This window comes from Pelodiscus sinensis, chromosome 1, assembly GCF_049634645.1.
Source record: "Pelodiscus sinensis isolate JC-2024 chromosome 1, ASM4963464v1, whole genome shotgun sequence".
Taxonomy (NCBI): domain Eukaryota; kingdom Metazoa; phylum Chordata; order Testudines; family Trionychidae; genus Pelodiscus; species Pelodiscus sinensis.
In genome coordinates this window covers 223,715,986-223,730,584 of record NC_134711.1, presented here as the reverse complement: position 1 = coordinate 223,730,584, position 14,599 = coordinate 223,715,986, and the positions used below count along the sequence as shown (strand labels likewise).

Here is a 14,599-nt window from a genome sequence, read left to right as displayed (position 1 = left end):
AGCCTGGATCCCCCCGAGATACCCTGCAGGCAGTGTGTGGGGTGGGGGAGAGAGGCATGCAGGAGGGTGCGGCCCTTGAAGTGTTGCCCTCCCCCCCAGACAGCCTGCAGGTCATGGGGAGGTGCTGTAGGGGGTGGCAGCCTCTAGAGCCTAGTCCCCCCTCCACAGCCTACAGCACATGAGGGAGGGCAACTGGGGGGGGGAGGCTGGCAGGAGAGCACAACCCCTTGGAAGAAGTCACTGCTGGAGCAGTGCTTCCCCTACCTCCCAGCCTCCTCTCCTGAATCCCCTACCCTGAGTCCTGCACCTCCCACCTGCCTTGACTTCAGCCTCCCCTCCCCCTCCCCCGATCCCCCACACCTCCCAACCCTTTGACCTAAACCACCCATCTCCCGCCCTTCCTCACCCCTGAACACTCACTCCAGCCTTCATTTTCCTTCATTTTTTGAAACATACAATCATTGAAATAACGTGTATATTTTTCATTTATTTAAAAAAAAAAATTCTTCAGTTACAAACCAGAGCAATGCCAGGTAAATCTGCTAGTATAATGTATTTACCCCTCTACTATGAAAATGGAAACATGGCTACTAGTTGTTACTACATGTATGTTTACATGTCCTGCGTAGACACCTACATCGAATATTTCAAAATCCAAACATACCTACATTTTTGAGTATTCAAAATCCAAAACTGGATTTGAATTTTGGGGCCTTTATTGAAGTGAGTAGCTCCAGTGAAAACAATGTGACCACTGACGTAAGTGTTGAAGAAGCAGCCTTATTATACCCAAAGAAAGAACAATATTTTATTTTATTGATAATATTTGTCCATTGGACTAATTCATCATCTTCCTTGATAATATTTTATACTTTGCAACTGTTCTCTCTCTTTCAGTGCATCTACACAGCACCCTAAACTCAAAATATGATACACAATTTGCATTACACAAATTGTGTATCTTATTTTGATTCTATTTCAAAATAGCTTATTTTGTAATTTGGCTTGTCTACACGGCACCAAATTTTGAAATAATGCACTATTTTGAGACATCCCTTAACTCTCATTGGATAAGAATTACAGGGATGCTGAAATAGCGCGCACATTATTTTGAAAAATATTTTGAAATAACAGGAGGCTTGTTAAGATGTAGGATGCTGGAGGTAACCTGAAATAGCCGCACAGTGTAGATGTACCCTTTGTCTCAGACTAATTACAAAAGAACATCATTGAAGGCACTGCCATTACCAAGGAATTTGGTAATGTCATTGCTCAATCACTTACTGTAGAAATCAGTTTTTAATGATCGGTTGAAAAGCTCTTTACTTCCACTCTTATCCTTAATAGACATGGTAAGAGTCTTTCCCTCCGTCTTGAAGAAACAGCCAGAATTGTAGCCTTGATCAAGTATATAGTTGGCACATAGCTTCCAAACTCTGTTTTGAGAATGTGTGTCAAAACTATAAGTAAAAAGAAAAATAAAATTAGTTAACACAGTTATTATGCTATCTGTTGAAATAAGTTAGTTGCTTTTTGTGAGTTTAGATCAGAGCTACTCAACTTTGGAAGCCGTGGGGGCCACAATGAGACTCACAGAACATGCCGAGAGCTGCAACTTAAGTGTGGTTGCATATACCTGCAAATATATATGCAAATATATGCAAATAGCTTCTTTCACACTGATGGGCATGAATACAAAGTTTAAGCATTAAGCCATGGTGCTGGACCCAAACATAGCCAGTATGAGCCAGTCAGCACCTCTCAGGCTCTGCCCGCAAGGCTAAGCAGCCAGCACTTCCCACAATGCCCCGACTCTCTTGGCACCTCCTCCTTGGGGGCTAGAAATGCTGATACTCTATACCCATCTGTTCCAACCAGCCTGTCCTCTTGCATCTTTCAATGCTCTAGGAGATGCCTCGCTGTTGTGGAGAGTGTTCCCCGTGGAGGCCATGTTTAAAGGATTCCACTTGCGGACCGCGTGTTGAGTAGCCCTGCTTTAGATTATTAAAATACTTCTTCTCAAATTATATTTTCATGGAGAATTTATCGATGGAATTTTCAAAGTGGAGAAGAGGATTTCAATACCTGACTCCCATTGCCTTCCCAGTTATCTGTTCATTACAATTTGAGATTGTTCAGTTTCTTTAATGTTGTCTTTTCTAAGAAGGGAAGGGTTTGCTATGTCAAACACTCATTACTTGACAAGGTATCCTATTTCTACACAATACTAGGGAAAATGCGGTCTCATATACCCTCTAAAATGAGTAACCCTCATACGGGCTAACTTATCATTGAGCCAACAGAATTATAAATGTTACATTTCCATTTGCACCATCAACTGCTTGCTGCACAGCTCTTAATTAAACAGCAGTGAAAGCGGTGAGTGTGTGTGAAAAATGGCACATAGACTGGAATCAGGAGAATAGAGAAAACTGTGAGTAAGAAGCTAAGTAGTCAGCAGATCTGCTGATTTCTTTGGAAAAGATAGTGCAGGGAGGAGTAAAGATAAACAAGACTGCATGCTGATATGAATCAAATATAATCTGCTCTTTCAATTGCAGGAACAACTCACACACAACTTGGACTAGGTGAGATATCTGATGGGACATCTAGGTTGCAATTAAAACACCATAGGTGGCCCATGTCAGCTCACTCGGGCTCAGAGAGCTTATATCGGGGGGCTCTTAAGCTGTGGTGAAGACAGCCTGCCAGATCCCCACAAGTACACCCCTACCATGGCCAATTCCATAACCATAGGGTTTGAAAATTAGTAATGTCCACATTTGCAGTTATTTAAACCTGAAATTTCATGGTGTTGCAACCATGAGTCCAGACCCAAAAGGAGATTGTGGGGGCTGTAAACCTCTTGTGGAGGGGTCATGGGACTATCACCCTCATTTCTGTGCTGCCTTCAGAGTAGGACTCCCATGCTGCTGAAAGCACCCAAGCCAGAACTTCCTAGATACTATTCCTGGCCGGATCGGGCGGGACAGTACTTACTCTTCCTCTGCCCAGCTGCTCTTGGGTACCTCTCCTGGCTGCAGAACGCTCTGCATGCCCTGTCCCACACTTGTGTCTGGCTCCCATCACTCTGCAGCTGCATGGGGAAGGGTCACTGTGCAAGGTGTGCCCCCTTCCAGATGCAATTATTAACTTGTTTCAATGAAAGAAAGGTCATGTGAACCTTTGCCACACTCAGGGAGCTCCAAGCAGCACAGGGATCCAACTGCCTCCTACAGCTGCAGGAACCTCAGACAGGAACCTCAGGAATGCTCAGTCTCAGAAAGCATCCTGCAAAGGAGGGAGGCACCCGGAGGTAGCTCTGGTCTGGTCCCCGCCGTTCTCAGCACCAGAGCAGAGTATAGGAGAGAGACAGCATCTGTCCCTCCCTTGGCCAGTTAGAGATAGGACCTCTCTTTGCTTGGGGCACTCCTTGGAGACATCAGATTTCATGGGGAAGGGCTTATTGCCTGGTAGGGCCCTCCCCATTTGTCCGAGTTAGCTGACATGGGCCAACCATGGGTATTTAACTGGAGTATAGACATAGTCTCAGAATCACTAGGCAAAGCTGCTACCGAAGAGGAACAAGATAGCCATTCCCAGTGCTTACCTGTAAAAAAAAGTCACATTCCTGTCAGGGTAATAGTCTTTAGCTGCCCATGTGATCTGCATCAGTTCACCATTGAAATTGACTATTGTGATGTTGACGGTTCCTTTCAAACCTGTCTCATTGAAATGACAAACAAAACGATTTCAACCCGAGCAATCCAAAAACATGGCCATACATTTGTTAAGAAACAGGAATTATAACTGAATTACTCCATGTCCACAGATGATAGAAAAAAAAGAGGCAATGTGAAGCCTCGCCAGGCAGGTAAATTAGACTAAAAGATCCAGAGAGGTTAAAAATATGGGTGGAAAATAATAAAATGTCATTGAGATTTGCTAATTTGAAATAGCATGTCCACATTGAGTGGACCCTGAACCGAAGTTAAGGCTGGCCGGAAGCAGTGCCGGCAGGGCATCAGGGTTAGGACTTAAAGTGTGGAGCTGCTGCCTCAGGCTAGCCGAGAGCTGTGCTTAAAGGGACCCGACCCCCACCCCGGACAGACAGTTCTCAGGGTTCCCCGCCTGCTTGTCTAACTCGATGAGGGACAGCAAAGCAGTCCTGGCTTGGAGTCCCCTGAGTGCCCACACTCAGCAGATCACAGCACTCGGCCATCAACCCAGCTGCACTTGCCACAGGCTGCTATCCGGGAGGCTTGATCGGGGGGCTGTCAGGATCCAGGAGGCCCTGTAAGAGAGCTTCCACCCCGAGGAGCCCGCAGAGCCACCCCAGTCCTCCCAATCGGGGGCTCGTGCCCCATTCCTCCCTCACCTCCTTCCACTTACCCCTCCCTAGCCCCCCTTCCTGATGTACAAAATAAAGGACACGTGAGGTCAAAAATAGAAACTCTCTTTATTGAACAAAACTCGGGGAGACTGGGAAAAGGAGGTGGGAGAGGGGAAAAGAGAGGGTGGGAGAGGGGAGGGCAACTAAAATGATCAGGGGTTTGGAAAAGGTCCCATATGAAGAGAGGCTAAAGAGACTGGGACTTTTCAGCTTAGAAAAGAGGAGATTGAGGGGGGATATGATAGAGGTCTATAAAAGCATGAGTGGTGTGGAGAGGTTTCATAAAGAAAAGTTCTTCATTAGTTCCCATAATAGAAGGACTAGAGGACACCAAATGAAATGAATGGGTAGCAGGCTTCAAACTAACAACAGAAAGTTCTTCTTCACAAAGCAAATAGTCAACCTGTGGAACTCCTTGCTGCAGGAGGCTGTGAAGGCTAGAACTACAACAGAGTTTAAAGAGAAGTGAGGTAAAGTCATGGAGGTTGGGTCCATGGAGTGCTATTAGCCAGGGGGTAGAAATGGTGTCCCTGGCCTCAGTTGGTGGAAGGCTGGAGATGGATGGCACGAGACAAATGGCTTGGTTATTGTCTTCAGTCCATCCCCTCCAGGGTACCTAGTGTTGGCCGCTGTCGGCAGACAGGCTACTGGGCTAGATGGACCTTTGGTCTGACCCGGTATGGCCATTCTTATATTCTTATGTTCTAAGCTCAGGGCTCAGGATCGGGAGTCTCACTGGACCAACTTGATTTTCATGCACACCTGCTCCTGGGTTCGCATGTGGCCTTTGGTGGCCAGGCTGGCAGCCATGCGGCTGTAGGTGGCTGCATTCCTGTGCCTAGTGCAAAGATAGTGGACATTGGAGGCCTCCCCCCAAACCTCGATGAGGTCCACGATCTCCTCACTAGACCAGGCGGGCGCCCGCCTCTTGCGGCCCCAGGCAGGCTTTTGGGAGCTGCCAGCCTGGTCCTAGGAAGAGGCGGAGGGCTGGGTGGCAGCAGGTGGCTGGCTCGTGCTGTGCCAGGTGCAGGGTCTGTTGGCTGGGTGCTGGCAGGCTTGCAACGGGCACAAGCACTGTAGCCAGACCATGCCCTTTTAAGGGCTCCAGGGCCGGGAGAGGGGCAGAAGAGTTTCCCTGGTTTGGCCCAGAGTGGCCACCAAGGCAAGCTGGGAAGGGCTAGCCTCCAACTAATTCGAATTAAGTGGCTACACAGCCCTTAATTCGAACTACTTAATTCGAACTAGGCATTAGTCCTCATAGAATGAGGTTTACCTAGTTCGAATTAAGCGCTCCTCTAGTTCGAATTTAATTTGAACTAGCAGTTTGCATGTATAGCCACTATTAAAGTTAATTCAAACTAACGGCTGTTAGTTCAAATTAACTTTGTAGTGTAGACATACCCTTTAACTGCTTCTTTCTGGCCTCTCAGAGGGAATGGGAATGGACTGTGAGGAATTGAGGCCATGGGTTCTCATCTGCCATGAAAAGAAGATGTGATTGGTTACAACATAGGGAGTAAGTTGCATAAACACAAAGAATGGCTCCTGGTTTTTCTCCTGTAGGAGGACAGTTCCATAGTATCCCTTAAAGACTCAATCTATCCCTGGATAAAGACCTTAAGTTTTGGCTTTATATGCTTTTTGTTTGACCTTAAAGAATGTCACATATGCTTGTTTAGCTTTGCATTTAGTCCACTTGCCTTCAGTGGGACTATGGGCATTGTAAAGCTAACCATGTGCAGGAATCTTAGCAGAATTAGGGCTTTACTCTGCACCTAGCTATAGGCCAGCTGCATATTATGGAGTAGAATGTTGGGATTTTAACACCTGCATTTGCCATCTAGAAAACATGGTTATTGATGCCTTGTAAATGTGTTACCAATATATAGTGAATAATTGAAAGTGGGAGGTTGTAATAAATTATCTGGTAACAGTAGGAATCATCTGATATACTCTAGTTTCTAAGAGCTTCATAACAGTAAGTGATGACATAACCTTTTGAAGGTTTTAGAATACTGTATTCAATTGTACAGGATTTATATAATTGTAAATGCATTTGTAAATAATTTGATTATTACAGTATGCTGTACTGTTGGGCAAATGAATTTCAGGCTCTGCATTTTTTTTAGTTTGCTTTTTTCATACCAGAAGATTACCCGGCGTTGCCCGTGTCCAGCCTGGGACAGGATGGGGGATGCACTGGCTTACCACTGGTGCTCCCTGGGCCTAAACCAGGAACGGGGTGGGCTCTGCACAGGCTGGCCCCGGCAGCATTCCTCAGGCCCAGCTCTGGAGCTGGAATCGGGGCCATGCTAGCCCAACATGGGGGAAAGGGAGGGGAGACATGCAAGCTGGCCAGGCACAGCTATGCTACATGACTTATCAGTGCTGGGGGCAGGATGTGGCTCCTGGAGGAGGGATGGGGCTGCACTCTCCAGCCCTGATCGTGTTCCGGGGCAGAGGTTGTGGAGGTGGGGCTGACAGGCCTTCCCCACCTTGTCTGGCGCTGGGGCTGAGGGCCAAGAGGGAGGGTTTGGGGGCAGAGAAGCCACTTACCTGGGCCAGTGACCAGCAAGATGGCAAGCCCCATTCTCAGTCGGCCACTCCCTTTGTGGTGCAGCTGCCCTCAGTGGTTACCCTGCATTATAGCTGTCCCCCACACTCATGGTGCAGTAATGCATCCCTCCAAACAGCCTTTCTATGTTTTGGAAAACAATCAAACTCCAGGCACATCCCATTTTCCTGGCACAACCAATCCCTGACCTTACTTTTAGTTAGGATAAGAGGAGGCTACAGACCAATTTAGTAGTCCTAGCTGTTATTATTTAGGAGGATTTTTTGAACACACATCCTCACGGACAGACGGAGGATGCACAGATTCTCACACATCTCTGAAATATAGAGAAAGTTAGTTCACAGTCCTCATCAAATACAGAATAGTGATAGAGCTGCAATCGTGTTAGTCTGGTCTAGCTGAAACAAAAGACAGAACTATGTAGCACTTTAAAGACTAACAAGATGGTTTATTAGGTGATGAGCTTTCGTGGGCCAGACCCACTTCCTCAGATCAATATGTAGAAGAAAATTGTCACAACCATTTATACAAAAGTGATACAATCAAAAAAAAATGAATGCATGTGAAATTGACAAATCAAATTTTAGAACAGAGTGTGGGTGAGGGGGGAAGGTTAGTGTCTGTGAAGTAATGACATAGAGGTGATAATAGGGGAAGTTTCTGTGAACTTCCCTCACAGAAACTTCTGTGAACTTCCTCACAGAAACTTCCCCTATTATCACCCCTATGTCATTAACTCACAGACACTTTTTCGTAAAAGGGATGTAAATTAGACGTTTCGCAATTGCTAATGAAGCGGGGATTTAAATCTCCCCCGCTTCATTAGCATAAAAATGGCTGCCGCTTTTTTTCGGCACGGAGCTTTGCTGGAAAAAAGTGCCAGTCTAGATGCTGATCTTGCGGAAAATAAAGCCTTTTCCGAAAGATCCCTTATCCCTTATTTCATAGAATATAGAATATGAAATAAGGGATAAGGGATCTTTCAGAAAAGGCTTTATTTTCCGCAAGATCAGTGTCTAGACTGGCACTTTTTTCCGGCAAAGCTCCGTGCCGAAAAAAATGGCAGCCATTTTTATGCTAATGAAGCGGGGGAGATTTAAATCCCCGCTTCATTAGCAATTGCGAAACGTCTAATTTACATCCCTTTTACGAAAAAGGGATGTAGTCTAGACATAGCCTAAGTGTTCCAGACAAGGGGCCATGGACCAGATGCCCAGACTTCCACTGAAATTAATAAGAATAAAATATTTTTGAGGATCTGGATCCATGTTCTCTACTTAGGCACTGGGAGAGTGCTGTGTGTGCATCTTTACAGATAATAATAATATAAAGAATGAAAAATGTATTGTATTATGTAATATTTTTTAAACATCAAGTGAGATCAGCATCCATTCAGATTCTTTTTCACAGCTTATGTGAATGTTAACAATCCCCTTTTATGCCCCATATTTCCTGCCCCTTTTTCTGAAGGCTGCTTATTCTCCTCTATGGGCAGGAACTACATTTTTGGAAGGAGAACCATCTTCTGCCAGTGGAAAGTGGCTTTTACGGGAATCAAGTCAGAGAAGTTTAACTTGGGAGGAGGGAACAGGTTAGACCAATAAAACAGGGGTTATTTCCCTCCTGTTTCATAGGCTTTATGATTCCAAAGAGGACAACTGAGATGATCTCAATCATTGAACTTTCCACACACACAGCCAATTTGGTGCCTTGTTTCATATTAATGGTAGACCCTATCTTGCCCACTGCCCCACAGTCGTATAAGGGCAAGGAGGTCACATGACATTCCAAAGTGATAGGGAAGAAGCAGGGTTATTAATTAATTACTCTTGTCATTACTTATTGTTTTATCATGGCTGGAAGTCAAGGCCTCGTTATGCTAGACTCTGCACAACCATGCAGCCAAGAGACAATCCCTGTCCTGAAGAGATGTTCTGGATCCAGGCCCTCACATGTCAGCCAATGAACTTCGCCAAGAATTCAATCTTGTGTGCTGGTTGGACCGTTCCAGCTCTGGGAAGAGCTCTACTTTTGTTCTTGGAGGGAAAATTCTTGCTGGAATGCTAATAGAATTGATGGCATGCCCCCACATGGCCCTCAAAGACGAGCTAATTGGCACAGTTGAGCACTGAATGCACTGAAGAGTGTAGAAGCATAAACACATGAAATATATGTTCTCTCCATGCAGTATGTTGTCTGATAGAAAAAATAAGCAGAAAACATGACTGCTAGTTGAGTCCACCACCTTGAATAATTTATACAAGCAGAACCCTGAACAAACATGTAAGTAGTAACATTGGGAACCACAAATTATTTCTCTTAAGTGTTGAACCAAAAGGAACACCATAATAAGACAAAATATAATGAAACAACCAAAAACCACCTGTCTACAAAAATAACATAGTGGAACACAAATGTTCTGGAATCCTTGCAACCTCAACAAATCAACAAAACAGAACAAAAAACGCTACGTCTCATTTCCCAACACTGATTAAAGCTCATAAGCAACCACACATAGTACTTCCACATTTTGTAGCTCCTAGCTCACTGTATTAAACCCAAGCTGCAACTGATCCTGCAGCTGCTACGTGCGCTGGAGTATTGCTTATCCATGATAGCAATCTCATCTAAGTCAATCGAACCACATATAGGAAATAGTGCCACTAAGGGTAAGCACTGAAAAACATGAAATGAGCACCCATGCCTGAACAAAAGATAAACAAATCCCTGTCTTAAAAGTATGAGTGAGAAGGAGGGAGAAAAATAGAGTGCATATACCTGGGGGAGATGTATTCTTGGCTACATTTACTGGGCTTCAATACTGGCAGAAGTGGCATACCATGGGTTGGATAACAGGCACTGCAGTAGCTAGACACTACTAGGCTGATTCTGTAATGCTTGTACAAACTGGATTTAACATATGTAAGTAGTAGAGTGTTCCATCCACTTTCTAAATAACTATACCAAGTAATTACCAATGGAGCATCAGTCCTTGTGTCACTGAGTTGCCATAAGTGATGTGTTCCATATATACACTATAATATAGAACAGATTTATAGAAAATGATAAACTTTGGGATACTCTTAGGCTGTGTCTAGACTGCATCCCTTTTCCGTAAAAGGGATGCAAATTAGACACATCGCAATTGCAAATGAAGTGGGGATTTAAATCCCCCCTGCTTCATTTGCATAAACATGGCTGCTGCTTTTTTCCAGCTCGGGGCTTTGCCGGAAAAAAGCGCCAGTCTAGATGGGGAACTTTCAGAAAATAAAGCCTTTTCCGAAAGATCCCTTATTCTTCTTAAAAAAAGGAATAAGGGATCTTTCGGAAAAGGCTTTATTTTCCGAAAGATCCCCGTCTAGAAAAAAGCCAGAAAAAAGCGGCAGCCATGTTTATGCAAATGAAGTGAGGGGGGTTTAAATCCCTGCTTCATTTTCAATTGTGATGTGTCTAATTTGCATCCCTTTTACGGAAAAGGGATGCAGTCTAGACACAGCCTTAAAGAATGATTTTTTCTCATTAAATTCAGAAATCATATACCGTAACTTAGGGTGTGTCTAGACTACCTAGTTTTGTCGACAAAAGTGGACTTTTGTCGACAAAACAATACCAGCGTCTATACTACCGCGGAGTTCTGTCGACATAACGTCGACAGAACTCCGCGGTTTTGTCGACGCTGGTATACCTCATTTTACGAGGCAAAACACCTTCTGTCGACAGAGTTCTGTCGACAGAAGGTGTTATTGCCTGTAACGTTGCGTCCAGACTACGGAGTTCTGTCGACAAAGCGGCTTGCTTTGTCGACAGAACTCCATGTGTCTGGACGCATATTGTCGACGGAAGTTTTGTCGACAGTATCTGTCAACAAAACTTCCGTCGACAAAACGCGGTAGTCTAGACGTACCCTTAGTGTTAAACAACAATGAAGATTAAATTACCCCCATGTGCACTGTGGGAGGGTTTTTGATGGATTTTTGAGTCCATGAGTTGATATCTTAGTATGAGTAATAATGACCCTGTTCAATAAAAAGTCTCAGACAGATATTCTAATGTCTAGGATACCAAATATCCAATCTGTTACTGTGAATTAACAATGGATGAGATTTTTTTTCCTCTGGGAAATATATTATTAACTTTTCAGTATCCACAAGGACTATTATTAGGAATATATTAGGAATATATTTCTTAAATTATCCTGTTCTCAATAAAACATACTCTAGTAATAATAGTAATTGAATAATAGTAATTACTAATATAAGGCTTAATCAGGCCTATGCAATTCTTGTCTGCTTTGGGGATGGGTATTTTTAGGCCTGCCTGAGCTCTAGCACCCAGTGCACCATGATGGCTGCATCATTTTACCCATACCCAATCAATATGAGAGAATATTAATTGTTTAACTCTTACTTAAATCTCCGGTTCTTAATATTAATGTCTGGCCAGAATATTGCAGCTCTATTTTTGTGTATGATTCCTGCTAGCATATTTCATAATTTTGGCAGTATGTACTACTCCTCAGAGTTCTGAGAGTGCCTCCCCTTATCCTTTGGCTGATTGTCAACTGGAAGAAACCATTGTAAACATTTCTGTTATATCCTTATACATTTGTAAAGTAACAAGGGCTCAAATTTATGCCTGGTATAATGACACTGAAGTCTCTGTGATATTACACCAGTGATGAAGCAGTCCATATTATGCCTGATAAAACATGAAGCAAATAAAGCATCCATGTGAACAAAGGCACTGACAGCCTTGCCAGGCCCCTAAGTAAGGTGGAGGATCTGGCTCTGCCATCCCAGAAGGGGAGGAGCATCAGTTAGAAGGGGCATGGTTGAGGGCAGCCAGTCCTCAGTGTCACCTGGACAGTGGCACACCTATCCCCAGCTCTTAGCGCTGCTGGAGTAAGCCAAATTGTGCTTTGGTGGCTATTTAAAGAGCCTAGGTCCTTTTGAATTGCCAGGCCCCGAAGCAGAGTTGCTCCCTAGCCCCTCCCTCCACCCCACCCCTCCTCCCCCCGCCTGCACATGAACAATGAAAATCTGCACATCAGATTCTAAAATTAATATCTGGAGAGTTCAACTTACTTTGTGCAAGTGATTGAGAAGCCATCAGGTTGCCCAAGATAAAGATTGCTGCATAGGCTTGAAGGACTAGCCACATACTTGCAAATATTCATTAGTCTATGATCAGATTACCATGGAAAGCCCTGACAGCATTTCTTCATGAGTAATCTGAACTCCTGGAGTTCACCACTTTATATCAGAGGCTGGAAGGAACTAGAGGAAATGACAACAGGAAACAGAACATTAATTTTCATGTAGATATGAATAAATGAATGAAATATATTGCTACAGGTCAGCGACGCTTCATACGTCTGCCTGTGTTACTTATATGATGTGATATCACTGTTAGGAAGAAGAAAAAATTTGGAGATGCAAACTTGTTAGATTTTGACATGCCAACAATTTCCCTTTCTATCACTTTTCACACACAGCCCTTTCAAGTTACATGTATGCATTTGTACATACACATATATGTGTGTGTGTGGAGAGAGAGAGAGGGCTATTAGGAATATATTTCTTAAATTATCCAGTTGTTCTCAATAAAACATACTCTAGTAATAATAGTAATTGAATAACAGTAATGACTAATATAAGGATTAATCAAGCCTGTGCACATCTCGTCTGCTTCGGGGGAAGGGTATGTTTAGGCCTGCCTGTGCTCTAGCACCCAGTTCATCACGATGACACAAACCAGTTCCACAGGCAGAAGGAGAACAGGCTCTATGAGTAAGCAAAGGAGACCAGAGGGGAAGAAAAGCTGCCCAGCAGAATGCACTATGTTGTCCTCTCTGTAGCTCATTGCTCCCCAGTTGCTGTACATTAAGGTCCATAAGATGATATTTTTCTTGATTTTTTTTCTACAGGCTAAATCTCTGTTGGACTGCAGAAGCAGGAAAGAGGGCTGGTGCTGCTGATATGCCAAGCCTGGGGGGCGGGAGGAGGGCATAGAAGGGGAGAGGAAGACACAAGGAAAACATTCTTTAGCACTGCCCTCACTAGCCCATAATTACTAAAGAAATACTCTGGAAAGGGTATATTTTAAGTCACAGCTACTTTGCTGCATACCAAGCTTTAGGAAATGACTTCAGGGACTTCCGTGTACTTCTGAAACCAGCCAGTATGTTAAGACATTGGGTGTTGTATCCAAAGCTCTTTAAAGTCAACAGAGACACTCCCACTGATTTCAGTGGGTTCTCAGACAAAGCCACAGGAAGGCATCTCATTGAACATGCCTGGCTGACAATCTGCCTGTGTCAAAGTGACTCCACAGAGATAGTGCAGGAGCAAGCAGGGAAAGAGTTAATCACCATTTCAGATAAGTTGGTAATTACCTGTAATTAATATTTTTCACAGATAAATGATTTTCAATTCACAAAGTAAGATATAAGCTGCAAACCCTGAGAGCTGTCCTACAGTGATAGTGTAGCCACCTGCAAATCAAGGAGTAGATTAGGTTTAGGGCAGTTTTTGTTTGGGGAGATATAAATTATTAACTCACACTCACCATCCTCGTCTTTGCCCCCTTTGTCCCCTACTGTATGACACAGACAAATTAGTTTGGACCTTCCTTTCCAGCCTAACATGCCAAATGCCTATGCCTATGTTGGGATGGATTAGTCTAGACTAATTTGGATCAGGCACAGCCTCCTTCAGGCCCAAAGGAAGCAAATAACCAGAGCAAGGTCATTATTTATAGCCATGGGTGCTGAAGGAAGCTGAACTGAACTAGGCCATAAGCTGCTTGGTGACAGCTGCTAAAGAATAACCCAAAGAGTAAGATTTAATTTCAACAAGTAGTCTAGCAGCACCTTAAAGACTAACAAGACATGTAGATGGTATCATGAGCTTTTGTGGGCACAACCCACTTCTTCAGATTTCAGTGCTTTTTTGTGATGGTATGGCACTTCCAGTCAGAGCTTATCTGGAAAGAATGGAGTGTACCGGCACCTCTGTAATGAAACTAGCTGACAGGTGGCTGGGTTTTAAAGAGTACCCACACCTTCTTTTTTTTTAACAAAAAAAGCACTGAATGGAGTTAATAAAGGGCCAGTTCCAAAATAAATAGGGGATGAGGGGGAGAAGGAAGAAGGGGGAAAGAAATAGTCAACTAGGGTATGTCTACACTACCACCCTAGTTCGAACTAGGGTGGTTAATGTAGGCATCCAAAGTTGCAAATGAAGCCTGGGATTTAAAGATCCCGGGCTTCATTTGCATCTTGCCAGGCGCCGCCATTTTTAAAGCCCGGTAGTTCGGACTCCGTGCCCGCGGCTACACGCGGCACAGAATGGGTAGTTCGGATTAGGCTCTCTATTCCGAACTACCGTTACTCCTCGTGGAACGAGGTGTACCGGTAGTTCGGAATAGAGAGCCTAATCCGAACTACCTAGTTCATGCCGCGTGTAGCCGCGGGCACGGAGTCCAAACTACCGGGGCTTTAAAAATGGCGGTGCCTGGCAAGATGCAAATGAAACCCGGGATATTTAAATCACAGGCTTCATTTGCAACTTCGGATGCCTACATTAGTCACCCTAGTTCGAACTAGGTGGTAGTGTAGACATACCCCTAGA

At 44.1% G+C, this 14,599-nt stretch overlaps 1 protein-coding gene across 2 annotated transcripts in view; it reads right to left on the bottom strand.

Annotated features, from left to right (window-relative positions):
* CRLF2 (cytokine receptor like factor 2) overlaps nucleotides 1-12,221 on the bottom strand; it is a 36,701-nt gene extending 24,480 nt beyond the window's left edge. For both annotated transcript variants that reach the window (XM_014579880.3, XM_075915994.1), the window contains exons 1-3: nucleotides 12,053-12,221; nucleotides 3,611-3,722; nucleotides 1,285-1,460 (exon numbers count right to left, since the gene is read on the bottom strand). In XM_014579880.3, coding sequence (XP_014435366.2) covers nucleotides 1,285-1,460; nucleotides 3,611-3,722; nucleotides 12,053-12,128 — 364 coding nt within the window. In that variant the 5' untranslated portion in view covers nucleotides 12,129-12,221. The remainder of the gene's footprint in view (nucleotides 1-1,284; nucleotides 1,461-3,610; nucleotides 3,723-12,052) is intronic.
* Nucleotides 12,222-14,599: the final 2,378 nt, after the last annotated feature.